The following is an 18189-nucleotide window of genomic DNA, read 5'->3' as shown; positions in this document are numbered from 1 at the left end:
TGGCCACTTTGGCAAGGATAAAGTACCACATAGTTCTATTGAAACTGGCTATTTCTTTAATTGTGCATTCTCTGAGGATAAAGTAACAATGTGGGCATCCAGTGGCACTAGCTTGGAGGTGAGGGGTTATGAACTTGCATATGGGACTTGGGGCTTTGTTCTTATGATGACACATTTGAAACTACCAAAACCTTATTTAGTTGGATTTTAAAAACCAAAACATGATAGTAAAGTTGTTTTTATAAGCTGTGGTACCTACCTAGAGGGATAACTGATTGACTGACCAACCATTTGTGAAAAAGCCATTTGCTGCATTCTCATGCTAGACAATCAGTCAATTTCAGCACAACTGAAAGTCTTTGGTTTAGGAGGTCTCTGATGACAGAGATAGGTGTATTTAAACAGTGCTGTAAACAGGGGAAAAAAAATTTTAAAGAAAAAAACGTGAATTTATTTTTTAAAACCCAACTAAGTAAGATTTTGGTAGTTTCAAATATGTCATCCTAACAAAGAAGTCCCGAGTCCCATGTACTAGTTCATAACCCCTCAGCTCCAAGCCAGTGTCAGTGGCAGCACATACTGTTACTTTTTCCTCTAGATCAATCCTCAGAGAATGCAATGCTGAAGAAATAGCCAGTTTGGTATAACTATGTGGCACTTTAGCCTCAAAGTGACCATACAAACGCAACTTCAAAAATCTGCCAAAAATCAAAAATCCCTGGATACCATAATAGTTTGCTTGATGCTTGTAGAGCTCATCAACATCTAACCAAACATAAGCCATTACTGTCCTGCTCAGGATGGCAATCCTATACAAAAACACACACTTTGTATTAAAAACTTTGCAAATTAATACTAATATCCCTATGTTAATCAATGTGGTATAAATTACATAAGACAGTTGAAACACCAAAGTGGTATAACAATGAGCAATACACAAAGACAAAACCGGCATGGTTCAATTGTCTGACTAGACTGGTATAGTGGGTGTTTTAACCTGTAGCTATAGAGACAAATGTAGAAAATGCTTTTACAACACTTAATGTTGTTACACGGTATGATCTACAGTACATCATATTCAGAACAAACATCAATCTCAAAAACTATTAAATGAGAAGTGCCTTATAGGGTCACTGAAGGTACAAAACGCTATTGTTTTCCTATTTCACAGAGAGTCAGGAGGTTGAATAAAATGGGTTGATGACAAAGGGGAGTTAGCTGGTCAGAGTGGTGCATGGAGAATGTTCTGCTAAAGCTTAGTATATATTTCAATGATGTTTTGATGCTGTAGGGTCATAACTAGGTTTTCCAAGACTTTCTAGGTAATTGCTGTGCAAGGTCTCTTACTATATGGAGCTGGATCTATCGAACAGACGTCATTGTGAAATGTAATGCATAAATTCGTGTTTTTAAACCGAGTAAGAATACTCCTAGAATTTGTTTTACATTATTTAGCGTTCCAAAAATACGACCAGACAATAATAATAATAATAATAATAATAATAATAATACTTGGGAAGGATGTTTTAAAACAATGGCTCATGATGCGTATAGTCGTAGTCGTTTTAGTAGTCGCAGTAGTCGTAGTTATACTATGGTTACATTATGCAGTCGACTCTAACCCTACCTTATCTGGAGTTGTCATTAAGCAGCAGACTGTAATGAAATATTTTTCAATCCAGTAACATTACGGTGGCTTCCGCTGGCAGCAGCAGTGCAAACCACACCAGACTGCGTTTATTTAAAAAACAAAAACTAACTAACAAATGTACAGCCTTAGTAAATTTGAACAATAAAGAAAAAAAATGATATATTCATCAATTCCACTGACCTTTGTTTAGAGTCGTATACAGTCAACATGAACAAGACTTCATTTTTTAAATACATAATTCAACACAAATGTAGCATGTACTACATCTGTGTTAGTAAACATCACTGCATCACTGCACTATAACAGAGCATTAATGTATCTGTAAATTAACCCGTTTAAAACTGTTATTGGTGTGTGTGTGTGTGTATATATATATATGATATGGTTAAATTTGCATGCATGGTATTATTGGTACTAATAATAATAATAATAATAATAATAATAATAATAATAATAATGTCATTTTTTAAGAGAGCTAGAAATTACATTATTTTAAGGATTTGGCATGAAGAAAAAAAAAACAAAAAACAACAAAAAACGGCTTATTTATTAATAGTACTGCTGCAATTTTGATAACAAAATATAAAAGCCCTAAGTTTGTCATGAAATTAATTTTCTTACCTTAAAACAGCAGCTGCAAACCGAAGACATTCTATCAATTATGCCCACCTTTCTCAGTTGAAAAACTGTCAATAGAAATAACAAATATACCAGTTCCGTACGGAGCTTTCACAACATCATCAAAGCAACCCGGCAGAACAAGGCACATCGAAAATTCAGGCATCAAATACTCAAATTTGCGTTTTTTTATTTCCTTCTATTATTTACATTAATCAGTCATCATTTTTCCCCTGTGTTGCAATACACGTAAAGGCAGCCTGGCTGTAGCCCAAAGCAGTAACTATTTCCCACATTCTGTCCAGCATCCTTACGGTATATTCCACTTATCTAATTGCAAATCATTCTTATGATGTGTCCCCCCCCCCCCCCCCCCCCCGTAGACCGTTATAATAATTTTCTGTAGAAAGGGAGACAATGAGAGTATATTCAGTACGGCGAGCCAAAGGGAACAAACAGCCCCATTAATATATTCCACCACAAGAGGGAGCAAATAGTTTTGCTGTTTTGTTTTCATTTAAAAACAGTTTTCGTTCAAATTACCCTTAATTCCATTGTATTACTATGACAAGCCTTTTCATGGAATTATGCTGTAAAAGTAATCCAATTAGTATGTTTTTTTTTTTTAGGAGTTACACTTTTTTGTCTACCTCCTTGACATTAAGCAATGCATCAGATGGACACCTTGCTGTTGGAAATCTTTTGGTGTAGGGAAATGTAATAAGATTAGAAATAAATCTTTTCTCTGTTTTGCACAATATTACGATTATGAACACTTTTGTATTTGTGCTGAAAAAAAAGAACATAACCACCCCACATCTTTGCTTAGTTTAACTGGACAAATGCCTATTGTATTTCAGTCAAGCTATCCAACCTATATTATTTCTAATATCCATCATTTTAGAGGCTTAGTCTTAAGATATACAGTACTAAAAAAAAAACTTCAAAAAAACCCAGTTAATTGTATAGGCTGTTTTTCTAGTTAAATTTCCAATCGTTCACACCCTAGACCTAGGCTTAAAGTTATATGCCTCTCTCTTCTTCTGAAGTGCATTTCCCCTGTTATTTTGACTTGAAAGTGGTCCATCTAAGCATCTGATAGAGCTGTCTCTGGCTCCTCGGCACTGCTCGCTATATTCTATATTCTGTTTTTTTTTTTTTTTTATGGTACAGCAAGTTTGATTACTTGACAGCTGGCTTGCATGATTTGATTTACAGAGGCTTAAGAATATTGTCACTTGTAGCCCCTCTGAAAACGTGTATAGAAGTGTACCATTGAGACTTTGCATTTTGCAATTTTTTTCCCTATGCTTTTCCACATGCATGGGTTTTGGTATGCTGTACCATGCTTACCATACCTTACCATATCGAATGACCGAAGTCTTGTTTTGCTATCAGCAAGGAAATAATTTCCTTACTGCATTTATGTAAGAAAGTGATTGTGAATCATTTCTACTTCATTTTTATGTACCGTTATCATCAAGCTTTTCATCATGTAAGCCACACTGTCTTGGCTAAACAATAATGTGTAAATGTCATGAGGAATAATTTTACAGTTCATATTCCATTGCGACTGCCAGGGTGCAAACTCATTAGCCATAGAGGAAATGGATCCTACTTTTACTTGGGGTCAGGGTTTTAGAGTAAAGCCTGTCCATAAGACAGGGACTGGAAAGCAGTCAGTCATAATATAGTACCGGTAGTGTATGAAACCACAGGATTAGTACAGCATTAATCAGCACACCAACAAACACTCTGAACAGCATGGAGTGTTCTAGATGTGTATGTATAATGTTAAAATGGCATCGATAAACTGTGCTGTAAAAAAAAAAAAAAAAAAGACTACAGCAACTGCTTTGGTATTGTACCTACTGCATCTTTTACTAAAAAAATAAGTGCAACAAAATAAAAAAAAAATTTAGTGTTCTCTCCCTCTAAAATAGAATGTCATCCAATGTATTATAGAGTTAATGATTTTAAACTGTTTTTGTTCAATGGGTCAAAGATCATAAAGCCTTGCAAAGGGAACAGTGGGGTGGAGTAGATTCATTGTCCTCCCTTATAGTGTTGCCATCTGGATGGTTGCCAGTGAAAAGATTTAATGTTTAAAGATTTAACTTTTTTTTTTTTTTTTTTTTTTTTTTTTTTTTTACATTCTCAATAAAGACTGTAATTACATGTATGTCTGACATTTGTGTGTATATATATATATATATATATATATATATATAATTTCATAAAATTGCACAAGGCCTTTTGACACCCATTCATTAAGCATGTTATTATTGTTTTGTGTTTTGGTTACCGGTAATATATAGTTGTAGTCAAAAGTTTACATACCCCAATGGAAATTAATAATTTTTAGAAATTTGTTCAAATACAAATAATTTTAGGAAAAATTTTTGCAGCAAAAGTTTTGCTTTTGTAGACGAGGAAAAAAAAGGTTAAAAGAAATAAATGTCTTTAATCAGCTTTTTTTTTTTCCCAAAACCTCAAAAATGCTAATTCATAGTATTGTCTAAAAAGATGCTAGAAATTTCAATATGATAATGCAGAACCTAATTCTAGAAGTCTAGAAAATGCTGGATTGTAGGTGAACAGTCTTAAGAGAGTATAAAAGGGTTAAGCATATGATTGCTGTCATTACCAGTAAGTCAATAAGGGAAAAATTAAACAGATTTCTGAAGACTTTAGGAAGAACATTATTGATTCTCATAAAGCTGGAAAAGGATACAAGAAAATTTCCAAGCATTTGAGTACCCCAATTTCAACTATTGTTTCTATTATCAAGAAGTACAATGCTCCCTCGGTCTGGAAGAAAGAAGGTTCTTTCACCAAGAACAAGTTGAAGAATTGTGAAGAAGGTTAACAATGTGAGACTGACTGCCAAATATTTTCTAATTGGCTGCAAGTGGGACTGGGGTTTCAAGTCAAGTACTGCATGGTGAAGGTCTCAATAGTCCCAGGCCAAGGAAAAAGCCACTCTTAGGAAAATGGACAGTCGCTTAAAGTTTGCAAAATAGCATTTGAATGATGGATATGAGGTCTGGTCAAAGGTTTTGTGGAGTTATGAAACAAAAATTGAGCTATTTGGTCACGCTGATAGTTGTTACATTTGAAGAAATTCTCGTGAGGCATACATAGAAAAAAACGCCACACATACTGCATTGAGGTGGTAAATCCTTATGTGTATTTTGTCCTTTAATGACACAGGAAATTTAGTTCCAATACATGGTCAAATTGATTCCATAACATATCAGAAGATATTGGCCAATCATCAGAAACCATCCAGCTCCAAAACTTGGTTTAAAGCACAACTGGATGTTCCAACACAACAACGATCCAAAGCACACATCAAAATCTACTTCAGAATGATTCAAAGAATAAAATCAATGACAAAGTCAAAGTCCTAATCTAAAATTAGTTGAAGACGACTGTGCACAAGAGAACTCCTCAGAATTTGAATGAACTGGAATAATTTTGCATAGTCAAAAAATTACTAAAGAATCATGCCAAAAGCTAATTGACAAATATCCTAATCATTTAAAAGAGGTTATTGCTAAAAGTGCCTCAACTAGCTATTAATTTCATTTTCCTTATTAGGGTATGAATACTTATGAATTAGCATTTTTGGAGTTTTGCAAAAAAAAAACTAAAAACTGCTGAAATAATTGTAGACATCTATTTCTTGTAACTTTTTTTCCTCATCTACAAAAGCAAATCTTTTAAAAGAAAAACTTAAACCATGTGGGCTTACCATCAGGCATACTAGTGGCACCACACCTTCGTATGAAATCACCCAAAACATGTTAAATGTTATCAGTGCTGTTATCCACAGTGCATTACGCACATATGTTATATTAATAGTATACAGGCACATAACTTCACACAACTACTTGAACAAAAAAAACAAAAAAACACATGTACATATATATTTTAAATACTGTATTTGTCCAAGGAATTTGAAAGATTAAATATTAGGTCATGAGTACAACCCAGTTTTACACATAAAACAGGTTAACCAGGTCACCATTTCAAACACAATCACTAAAACAAGGAACAGAATCCATTTCCCCCAAGAGAATCTACAAACACACACATGAATGACACTTAAATGTTATATAAAAAAAAAAAAAAAAAAAACATTTGACATATTTACTAGTGTGCAGGGCCTAGAATGGACAATTCTCATAATGTTTATACTTATGCTGGCCTTGATCTTTCACTCTTTATCATACATGTACAGATTAGGATCCCTTTCTAAAACAGGTGTTCAGGATCGTAAACTGAAAGACTGAATTGTAGCATTATTACAAATGCAATAAACACTAAAATAGAAGGGGTACAGATTTCGGTTTGTATTGCTTTCTTGTTGCAGGTTTACTGTTTGTGGTTTATGCTGACGAGATGAGATGTTATTGCTTTATCTGGGCTCTGCAAGTATTTCTTAAGGACTATTGACAAAAATGTTTTTTGGACTTCTGGCATACATTTTCTAATTACTACAGGTCAAACTCAGCCCACAGCCACTGCATTAATCTGGCTACAAAAACACTTTATTTTGATTCTAGAGTACATTTATAAAATGGTATCCTCAACATCAAGACTTGAACTTTTAATAATTGATAAATGACTGTGGAACTTTAAGATGCCCCTTCCTTATACCAGTAAATATTGTTTCAGACATCATGGTTCTAAGCAAATCCTTTGATGGACTAATACCAGAATACGGTACAAGAACTTCAGTGTTATGTAATGCAATTTGTGAAAACAGACCATACATGTTCTGTGAAGCCAATTATTTTTACACTTTTACATGGGTGAGCTTGTGGAACTTTGCTTCTGCAAGTTTTCCAAAAACCAAAAATACAAAGCAAAATCTGCAAGTTCCATATTAAAAAAAAAAAAAAAAAAAAAAAAAAAAAAAAAAAAAAAAACCACAAGCATTGTTTGTGTATGTCCGTGGGTCAAAGCTTCAGCAATTTTAACAACAAGATATGCCAAATGGCACCAAATTCAGCACCGTGATTAACAATTATTTGGCAGGCCAACATTGTATGTGTGTTCTGTAGCTTTTCTAAGTAAGGCAGTTCATTTTCACAATGGGAATAAGAAAACATACATAGTAGCAGTTATATGATGTCAAGTCTACAGCACTGTTCTGGTCATTTGATCTCCCCTCCTGCAAGCCTGTTTGTTAAGGTGTCCCTGACAATTGTTAATCTAGTTTCTAAATGTACAATGGAACAAGTAGTTTATACCCCCACCCCCCCACACACAATTACTTTATAGAGGGTAAAAAAAAGAAAAAAACCAAAAACCACACAAGAACATGCAATGGTCCTGCCTACAGACCATAACACTGTAAACATGTTAACTCAAATTTCTGTCCAAAAGCAGCAATTTCTACTTCAAAGCTGGCATATGTTGCAAAGATGCAAAAGATTCATTTAGGTGGGGGTTCAACCTAAACAGATTTAAGCATCCATTTAAACAATTTAACATGACAATCGCCTGTACCAATAAAGACCCTCATTACTTTAATTCAAGAATGCCCTTCCCTTACAGCCTGTGCAGTTGTAGGGTTATGCAGTACAGAAACAAATCATGGTTAAATGCATTGCCAATAGCAAGTAACTTCATTTTCACCACCATCATTTAGAAAAGCAAGCCCTGGTCAGAAACAATGGAATTAATGGGTTAAGACTCCCCTCCCTCAAAGCAAAATGTAAAAATAGGTTTGAAAACACAAGATACAAAATTCAAATTAAATTTACACTACATTATTTAAAATATATTATATATATTATATTATATAATATATATATATATATATATATAAAATATATATATATATATGGTTAATATTAGTTTATAAAATAGATTTTAACCAGTCATAAACAAAGAGTGCATCCCTTAATATATACATCAATGTATTTATATTTTAAAAAAAACCCTTTGTACTAGGTCTTGCTCAAGATACATTTCTACTATACAGATAGCCTTTTTTTCTTTATCACATTAATTAAGACTGTTTATATAAAGGCTGAAAAATATATTCAAAATACAACTCTTAATTCATATCCATTCATCTTTACCTACACTTACAGTATAAGGATCAAAGCATGCCACTTCAACTTGCACAAGCATTTAATTATTTCCTGATCTGACACAATGCACATAGTATTTAAAACACAAATGTTAGTTAAGATCAACTGCACATATGCCATTTCTTTTCATTAAAATACATTGAAAGAGTATGGAGACCACCATTATGCCTTAATCATTTGTGACTAGACCGAGCACAAGAACATATTGTTTGTTTATTGAATCTCAACCAGTGGGGATTATCTGGATTTTGAAATTAAATTTAAACCCCAGACTTTCTTGAGAATACGGCTTTGAAATCTAGTTGATATTGCTAACAACCTTTAGACTGCTGTTACATGAGATGTCTGTGTGGTCACTGTTAGAAATGAACTGTCAACCAATGGAATGCATGAAGTCACATAGTCATCTGTACCACTGGGCAGATATGAGACTTCATGTCAGTCTGACACCTTTAAACACATTTAGAAGCTATCCATATTTTAGAGACCTCTAAAGCATTCCATCCAGTTGTTACTCTTGTGGAGTTATAAAGGCAGAGAGATTTGGACAAGCAGTGGTGCTTTTTAAATAAAGTTTAGTATTTTGATGATAATAAAAAAAAAACATGCCATTAATGTTGCCCCATTTAACAACAAAACCACACCATTTACAAAAGGAAGCATTAGTTAGTTGATCTTGAACCTTTAAGAATTAACTTTTTGCCTGTAATCACTACTTAATTTTCAGATTTAAGGGGAGTAATCTAAAGACAAGCTCACTACTTATTTTAAACTAAACAGTTACATTTATTTAAGACAACTGGGTGCAAATACATTATGTCACCATCAATGGTTTTAAATCACAAAAGTCAGTCACTCACTCTTCAGCATATGAACAGTTAAAAATGTCAAACATGTCAGGAAAAAAATAAAAATAAAAACACTTAAATAAATTAATATACACAGTTTATCTGTGTCTCGTCCCCAGAATGGTCTTCTTCTGGAAGTCTTGTGAATTGCATGGCCTTGTCACATCTTTTAGTCACCCATCTTTACCTTAGATGTCTGGATGGAAGACAAAAGAATGTTACAACAATTTTATTACAGCAAAGTATATTATTTTCTTACTATATTTCTATAAAAAGTAATAAATAAAAATCACTCCTTGTATGATATGCAATTGTGAATTAGTTTTTTTAAACAAAAAAAAGAGCAAACTACCCCTCATGAAAGCTATAGTTTATTTTTAATCTACTAAATAATATATGTTTAAATGAGAGTATAATTTCAATGTATATAAAAACAGGACATACTATAGTAATTGTTCAACAATAATACATAAAAATAAGTCACTATTGGTATTACCTGTAAGATAGCAACAATGACTCCGAACAATCCAATGGCGCTTCCAAAGATTTCCACAATAAGGATCTTTACAAAAAGGCTGCCATTCTGTGCGTCAGCTAGCGCAGCTCCACTTCCAACAATGCCAACACAGATACCACAAAACAGATTGGAGAAGCCCACGGTTAGACCAGCACCAAACATGGAATACCCTGCAATTAAGAACAAAGCATTAAATCCCAACAGCTTTTAATTATTATTATTTTTTTTAATTGACCCTTGCAAGACAAAATAAAAACTAAATCAGTTTAGATTAAGTTTACAATTATTCTGTCCTATTTCAGTGCACTACAGTATTTAAAGTCAAAAGAAGTGCTTGAGTGCCCCCTGGTGTACAAATAGGTATTGCTAATTGAAGTAACACAACTGAATTGAATTGAACTAGGGGTGAATCTTTGGGAGAGCTAGAAATGTCACTTAATTATTGCTTGCAGCAACTTGTCAATACACTTACAAATAATTAAATTACTAACTGACAGTGTTATACACTCAGAGTACATACTCTCTCAGCACTTGTCAATATCAAATTTAAACAAAGACAGACAGTACAAATGTATGTAATCCAGAACCACATGAACATAGGACGTATAGCATCTACTGCTCAATACGGAACACATTCTGAGAAATACCATGTTAGACAGGTTACAGTTCATAGAGGGGTTACACTATTCATTTTAAATTTGGTTGGGACAAAAAAAAAATCTGGTAATGCATCTGTTGTAAAAACAACGGTGTATAATCCTTTTAAAACGCTCAGAAATTTGGTACACTCACATTTCTAACGAAACATCAATATAGCTGGAAGAAAAAAATAAATAGCAATGCAAAGTTTGCTACAAACCAATGTGCCTGTTCTCAAGTGTTCCTGTCTCAACATTGTTTTAGCTGTTTTATTGGATTGTCTGTCTTCCACTGAACCTTGGAACTTATTTATACATAACCATAAGTTGTTGTTGAAGCCTTTCAACTATTAACTTTTGAATAAAACCGCTGCAAACTAAAATAATAATAATAAAAAAACTAAAAATAAAAAAAAAAACACAACAACAATAGCACTGAGATTCAAACTTTTTTTTTACCTGCTTGGTAGTTCCTTGCTCCAATCGTCTCAGGGGTTGTGCCACTGAAATTCTAGAAAGAAAAAAATAAATTCATAAACAGAAATGCAGAAGGAGCAGGTTAAAAACGACTCACACTGAGCTGAAGGCAAGACTACCCTACCACTGCCGAAAAAAAAACCAGACTAAACTGGATCATGATGATCTTCTAAGGGCAGATGTGTTTATGTTGTTTAGGAATAGCATCAAAATATCAACGCAATGAAGACCTATGCAGTCATTCACAGTGCATTTACCTATTGCACTCCAACAACCAGGAGGGTGGGGGGTAAACGTTTTGGATTTGTATTCGGTTCCATTACTGGAAGCAGCAGGATATACACGCATACAGTTGCATTCAGGTACGTACCTCAGCCATGTTACTAATAACAATTGCCATAATAATCCCATAGATGGCGACAGCTTCACAGAAAATGATGCTACAAAGAAAGGAAGGACATGAATTAGACTCAACTCTGCCTTAAAAAATAAAATAAAAAACTTGTGCCTGATGCATGTTCATTTACGATTTATTTCTTTTGGACTACTACTGCTTGCCAAACATCTGTATATAGCCTGTTCTTTTAACTATTGTGAATAGTTGTATAGATAATGGTAATCCACAAGACTTTGTTCTAGAAATTAAATCAGCAGTAGTCTGCAGGAACAATTACACTGTAAGTCAACAACAATAATTTTAAGGTTATTTTTCTACCAATTAAGCAGAATAGAGATGTTGTATATCTAAATTAAGACAGATCAGCTAGAATAATAATAATAATATTATTATTATTATTATTATTATTATTATTATTATTATTATTATTATTATTATTATTATTATTATTATTATTATTATTATGTGTGTGTGTGTTACCTGACAAGGTTTTTTGTTTTAATCCTGGGTGCTTTCACACCACCACCAAGGATGCTGGAGCCTGTAATATAAATACCCCTGTACAAAAAGAAAACAATTACCTTAACCTTGTTCATATTTATTTACAGGATAATACAGAGTTTATTTTAATTTTCATGGAAATGACCACTACATTGTTCATTCTTATTCACCCTTTACTCAGCTCCTCCAAACCATGTGACATAAATCCAAGCACACTACGTCATGGTCACAGCAAATGGAACAATAATTCCAGATACAATTTGTAGGACAGAATACATAAAGTATGCACACAACCTGAGATATACCATATTCCGAATTTAAGACACCCTCGAATTTAAAACGCAGCCCAAATTTCCCACCCTTAATTTGAGGAAAAAATAAAACATTTAATAAAAATGCATTTACAAAGATAGAACCTCAATTACATATATAAGAAAAAGAAGTATGAAGTCGGTTTGTGGCCGTTTGCTGTCACACAGACCACTACAGTTATGTGCTAATTCTCATTTCCAGTCATACACCTATTTTTCTCCCTTTTTGTGAACTGTGGTATATCTTTGAATGTTGAAAAATACAGAGGTCTGAGCAGTACTTCCAAGCTGGTACTGTTTGTTGCAATGGAGCTCAATAAAGAAAAGCTAAAATTGTAAAAGCTTCTTTTTGAATTCCTTAGGAAACTTAAATCAAATTTAAAAACATATCTGTTCGAGTTAGGTTACTCATGAGCTGGATTTCTTGGCCGTTGGCTTCCTTTTTTTGGGTTTAATTGTTAAGTGCCCTACATAAAAGTAAGTTGTGTCGTATTGCATTCTTTTAAAATGGCTGCCTGTATGTCAGGGATGATTCGAGATCGGGCAGTGGCATTTTTGTCATTTCTCAGCAGTCAGTCACATTGGTGTTTGTCAACTCGGGTAGTCATGTCTTTTGTTTCTGATTTTAATACACGCATCACTATACTGTACTCAAATTTAAGAAGCAGGCAATTTGAGAAGAAAAAATTAGCTTAAAATGCATCTTAAATTTGAAGTCTGTCTCTGAATGGGCTTAAGACAGTACTATAACATTTAAACAGTTTATGTACATTTTCTATACAGCACCTAACTAATTATGACAAGATTTGCAATCAACAGACTACTATATTTAAAAGAGGTCATCTGATTCTGAGCTATCACCAATAAGGGGAACTTCCATTTGAAAGGCATTTACAGTATTGTACATTATGGTGCTAAAAAGGAAAAGCCTCTAGGTTTTGTTTTGTTAGGCTCAAATAACTGCATGCAAATTAATGTAATAAAATTGAACAGGAGGTTTAAGGATTCCATGAATATCTTCAAACAAATGTGTACAGAGCCATGTGGCTTTTGAACCCTACAGTTGATCTCCAAGAACAGAACATGTTCTACCACTTGCTGCAGAATGGGAAAGAAAATCCTACATTGTTCGGTATTAAAAGTGGCATGGAGGGTGATGGAAAAATTTGGTAGGAGAACAACCTCACAAGGCACAACTACTCAACTGGTTTGATATTTGTGTTTGAATAATGAATTCTGCCCATCATTTATTTATACATCTATTAACAGATAAAATAGAAAGAACACTTACCACGCAGCACCAACCACAGACAAGGAAATAGCCAAACTGATTCCCAGATTTGCCCACATGAACGGTGAGGTCTCTGTCAGGAACCTGAAATGCAATGGAAAATGAACACAGTGCATTCATATGTGTCCTTGTCAATTCATGATTAATTTATAAAAAGGAAGAGTAGTTTGTATGGTCTATCAGTCTGAAACAATCCAGGATATAATGATTTGAGTTGTACCTGTCTAGGAGACAAACTTATTTACATTTCTCACATTATAAAAGGCACTATAGGTAGAAAGATAAGTAGGATGTTCTGTTAAGGGTCTATTTTGAGTAACCCTGCAGAATAAACATTTTTCTTCCATGCAAACTTTGGAAACAAAAACTGACATTATAGTCTACAATGGAAAATAAGACAAGAGGAAACGTCCATGTGACAAAAACTTATCCATTACAAATTCTAACTCTACAGCAACATCTGTATGCTTCCTTTACTAAGAACTAAATGTACTTTAATAAAATATTCTATCAGATCATTAATGTCACCATGTAATTTGACTATATTGTCACAATGTAATTGGACTATAATAATAGACAAATAATAAAAACTGCAAGGGAAATAACTGCTTTAATGGAGTTTTAAAATAAAACGTTCCTGTATTTTTCCATGTCCCCTTACATTTTAATGAATGGTTCTTTTTCTAATTACACAAACACTGTGGTTTTATTTCTTTATTTTTAGAAATCTCCATTATGGTGCTTTCACCTCAGGTCAGGAGCATCGCTCATATAGAGATATGCAATGTAGACTTGGTCAGTCTAGTGTAAGTGTAAACGTGTAGAAGAGTCAGTCTAGAAGTAAGTGCCATCTAGTGATCAGCCATTTTAAAAGAATTTATTTTTGTTTTGCTGACAATACATTTCCTACATTATATATGTCTATAGTAGGCAAGTAGAACTGAAGAGCAGCTGTTGAACTTATACATGTAGTCAAAACACTGCAACACAGACTTATCAAAATGTAAAATCATCACTCAGAATGACTGCAGATGTCTCCTGTGCCACATGCATTATAGTTTTGCCATGTGAAGATTTTGCCACCGAGATCACTTTAACAAAGGAATGCTAAAAGCAGCATGCTGAAACAACTCCTGGTCGTGCACATCCAGCCAGGACCTGTCATTTCCTTGAGAAATAATGTTTTGGTTATACTGAGGTTGTATAAACTGTAAACACACAGGCTATGCCTTGAGTCCTCCAACACTGACCTGAAACAGAAGTGCAGAGTGAAGTGTGGAACAGAGGCCTCCCAAGAAAACACTGTGAACACTTTTTTAAAAGTAGCACAGTTCTGATAACCCACACTTTCCTGTGTGTACAGTAAATAATTACAGTATGTAGCAAACCTATATATGTACACAAGTCATCTGAAACAATCATCTACAAGCAGGTTCACAGTGCACGTTTTTCACTTACCAACCCACATCAAATCGGAATCCAAGATCAAATATTGTATAACAAGTGCCTAAAAGAAAGAAAAAAAAAACCAATGTTTTTTCATATTGGTTATAAATTATCACTATACCACTGCATTACCAGTAGCACTCCATAGAATTGTCTTCAGCAAGCTGGTGTTTCCCAGTAGACAATGAGCTGCAGTTTGTCTTCAGCGTATCAGTGTGCACAACAAATAAATAATTCAGTGATTTCTAAGACACTTTAATCAGATTTCAAATCTGATTTTAATAAAATGATATTCCAATATTAAAACTATGGGTTTTTTCCCCACCTAAAATGCCAAACTGACACATCACCATGACACTATTAAGGGCTAGAACAACCTTCTTGTGCAGTGTTTTCAGTTCTCTATTTTTGTCCATGTTTGCCTAACACTTCTTTCCTTTCCTCTTTTGCAGTCTGTCTTCACTTCCTGCTTAACAGGAATTTAAATCAGCTGTTTCACAAACCCAGTGCTATCTGAATTAATGCCATTGCCAACTACTAGGCATTGCTGCACATCACCTTCAATAGTTGTTTACTCCCAGTACAGCTTAGGACAGTATTTACAGCATGAGACAGACTTCCAGAACCAAGGTTTCGTTATCATGCGGTGGCAGAGCTTTCACGCCAGCAAAATGGTCTTTTTTAAGAGTGGTCTGTTTTAACTATTTGTTTTTTACATTTTGTTTGGGGGAGGAAGTGTATAGTAACAAGGGAAAATGAAAAACTGCACTTAGTTTGCCAAAGACTGGAATAAACTAATAGCTAACAAATACATTCGTTTTAGCCAGACCAGTCTACTCGAAAGGTTGGTCCATCTTGTTTCAACCAGTGAAACTCTTTCAAAAAGTGTACCGCCTGGCGCGACTAAAACTAAAAGAGTACATCATGTAGAAATAAGTTGTGTTAATTAATAAGGTTTGTGTGTGTAAAATACTATATCCCTATAAAATCCCCCAATTTTTATATATATATATATATATATATATATATATATATATATATATATATATATATATATATATATATATATATATTTTTTTTTTTTTTTTTCCCATGGCAAACTAATGCATTAATTACTTTTGCTGTTGGTTTCTTAAACTGCAAGCACATTCAGTTGTTCTGCAGATTCAAAAAACACTACATTTGGTTGAATGGTTTTGCCGAATGATAATAGTGAAATGAATTACTTCTGCTTTTAACAGTAAGCAAAAAGCAATGACAGCTACTGTACAGTACAGTTTTCCTCAGTGGGACAATCATAATGGGGGAGGGGGGCCGGACGGTTATGAAGGCTGTACTGCTACCCGTCTATGTCACAATTAAATGTATTTAGCTAGAGAACCCCTTGACAAAATCTCATGAATTTTGCTAACCCACAATTTTTTAGCACTAATTATTCAGTGTGCCATAATCTGGGGGTATATGGTGGCTGTATAATAAACATATTTTACATACATTTAAAGAAGTGCTTTCTCAGTTGTGAAAAAACTTTGCCTGGACAAGCTAATGGGAATTTCAAAATCTGGGGGTATATGAAGACACAATTGTATTGAACATTTTTTTTTTCTGTAGCTTTGAACAACTTGGGTTGCTGCAGTCTTTTAGGAAGGAAATGTAAAATAGTTTAGTAGGAACAATCTAACTGCTTATGAAAGCATGCAATGAGGTTACAAAATAGTGTATACCATGTCCCAATGAATGAACAATCACATATATATAGAGCATACTGCTGCTTAGATAGTCTTTATTGATTTAGTAATTACAATAAAATGTTTTCATTGCCATATCTTTAATGTACAGTATTGATTAATTGGGACTATGTTCTGTGAGATAGTTTACCTCCACTGCAAGAGTTAAACTATAACACATACAAAACTAAAAAATGTTTAACTACCATTACTATAAATAAGATATCTGGGTCATGTTAATATTACCTTTGATATAATCAAGCTGCAATTGCATAAATTCAAACTTTGGTACAAAATGTTTTTAAAACCTACCATAAAACCATGGGCAGCCAGGACTGCAAAGATCTGACCTCAGTAGTCTGAAAGGTGTTTAAATGGCTCTGGAGCAATATGGTGCAATAATTGCTATTGTAAATTCATTAAAATAAGTTGGGGTGGAAATTTGCACCCTGTCTATTCTTTAAAATGGCTTATAGAGTAATTAATCTTTTAAAACTGTAACTCGTGAATATTAAGTGTGCAGTTTTGTAAAGTGTCTTCTTTTTGCACAACCGCTTTTATATTGTAATAAATAATAGATTTAAATATTGTTTTGCTTGCCCCCTTTGACTAAACCTGACATGCAACAGGGAGATGCAGTTTTTATACTTACAGTACACATGCCAGGAATGTAACTTACATTGCAAATTATTCAGTCAAAAGTGTGTGCTACATACAACTGACGTTTAGAGACAACAGTACTTTAAATAAATTACATGAGCGGATGTCACCCAGCAATGGGATGGCAATTATATTTAAACCATATTGTCATTAAACAGGATATTACCTGTTACACACCTGGTCCTCAAAAGAGCGCAATTAAATATGCAATGCACATCGACTTTAACATGAAACGTGCTCATTTCCTCTACAGATCATCCACACTACCACAAACCAATTTCACGTTAAATAGTTTACAGCAAGAGGTGTCATAGATTTGACAATTATATAAGCCCATACTACCGCTCCATATATCACTACATTTACTATCTTATAATACTAGCCTCTGGGGAATACAAACGTCAACTAATTAATGTAAACACGATATGGCCGGCATCCAATAGCAGATATGTGTGGGGTACAGATGCATACTAGATCTAGAAAAAAAAGCGTCCGTCTGTCATTTTCATTCAGGTTTGTTAAGAAAAAAAAACCTGGCCTTGTATAAAGCCTAGAAACAACAACATTTAGGTAAATAGTATGCGATTTGACACTGATTCCTAAAGAAAATACCCTTACCACCATTATAAAAAACAAACCCTGTTTTGCAGTAACACATCTTTACAAACGAGCCTTACCGACGAGGAGAATGGTAGTCCAGAAGGCCACAGTGACCCCGGTGTAGAGGATGGCGTGTCCGTTCATGTTACTGTGTGAGACACGGTTTTCACGCTAATGCCTATATTCGCCAATATTTGTTTTATTTGGCGATTTAGTTTGTGTTTTCCTCGGTACCCTTATTTCTACTGCAAGAGGAAGAGCTTCGTTCTCTCTGCCTCTGTCTCGGTTGAAGGGGGAGTAGCAGCTGATCACGTGACGAACGCTGCACAGGGCAGGTGACGTTTTTACGAAACGTCACAGGACTGCAGACGACAGCATCACGTAGGCTAAGGTTTGA

The 18189-nt window shown here is 34.1% G+C and overlaps 2 protein-coding genes across 2 annotated transcripts in view; both read right to left on the bottom strand.

The window, feature by feature from the left end:
* Positions 1-2656, bottom strand: part of b4galt2 (UDP-Gal:betaGlcNAc beta 1,4- galactosyltransferase, polypeptide 2) — an 86330-nt gene extending 83674 nt beyond the window's left edge. The window contains exon 1 of the mRNA XM_041277023.1: positions 2273-2656. The gene's annotated coding sequence lies outside the window, so the exon portion shown is untranslated. The remainder of the gene's footprint in view (positions 1-2272) is intronic.
* Positions 2657-8158: 5502 nt separating this feature from the next.
* On the bottom strand, positions 8159-18116 carry LOC121294131 (V-type proton ATPase 21 kDa proteolipid subunit-like). The gene is made up of 8 exons (XM_041217715.1): positions 17870-18116; positions 14818-14866; positions 13360-13443; positions 11737-11814; positions 11230-11299; positions 10842-10893; positions 9724-9914; positions 8159-9423 (listed from the first exon to the last, which is right to left on the bottom strand). Exons 1-8 carry the CDS (start codon positions 17934-17936, stop codon positions 9397-9399), a joined length of 618 nt encoding a protein of 205 aa, XP_041073649.1. The 5' UTR covers positions 17937-18116; the 3' UTR covers positions 8159-9396.
* Between the last annotated feature and the right edge of the window lie 73 nt (positions 18117-18189).

Source organism: Polyodon spathula, chromosome 18 (genome assembly GCF_017654505.1).
Source record: "Polyodon spathula isolate WHYD16114869_AA chromosome 18, ASM1765450v1, whole genome shotgun sequence".
Classification (NCBI taxonomy): Eukaryota; Metazoa; Chordata; class Actinopteri; order Acipenseriformes; family Polyodontidae; genus Polyodon; species Polyodon spathula.
The sequence above is the reverse complement of the archived record's forward strand: the minus strand, read 5'-3'. Positions and strand labels throughout refer to the sequence as shown.

What these genes read in the sequence shown, in the direction of transcription:
- LOC121294131 (XM_041217715.1), bottom strand. Translation starts at nt 17,936, where the DNA reads ATGAACGGACACGCCATCCTCTACACCGGGGTCACTGTGGCCTTCTGG. An exon ending in TCTGTGGTTGGTGCTGCGTG is followed by an intron (nt 11,815 to 13,359) that starts GTAAGTGTTCTT and finishes CTTTTTGTACAG; the next exon opens with GGGTATTTATATTACAGGCT. An exon ending in TTATTAGTAACATGGCTGAG is followed by an intron (nt 10,894 to 11,229) that starts GTACGTACCTGA and finishes TTTTCTTTCTAG; the next exon opens with AATTTCAGTGGCACAACCCC.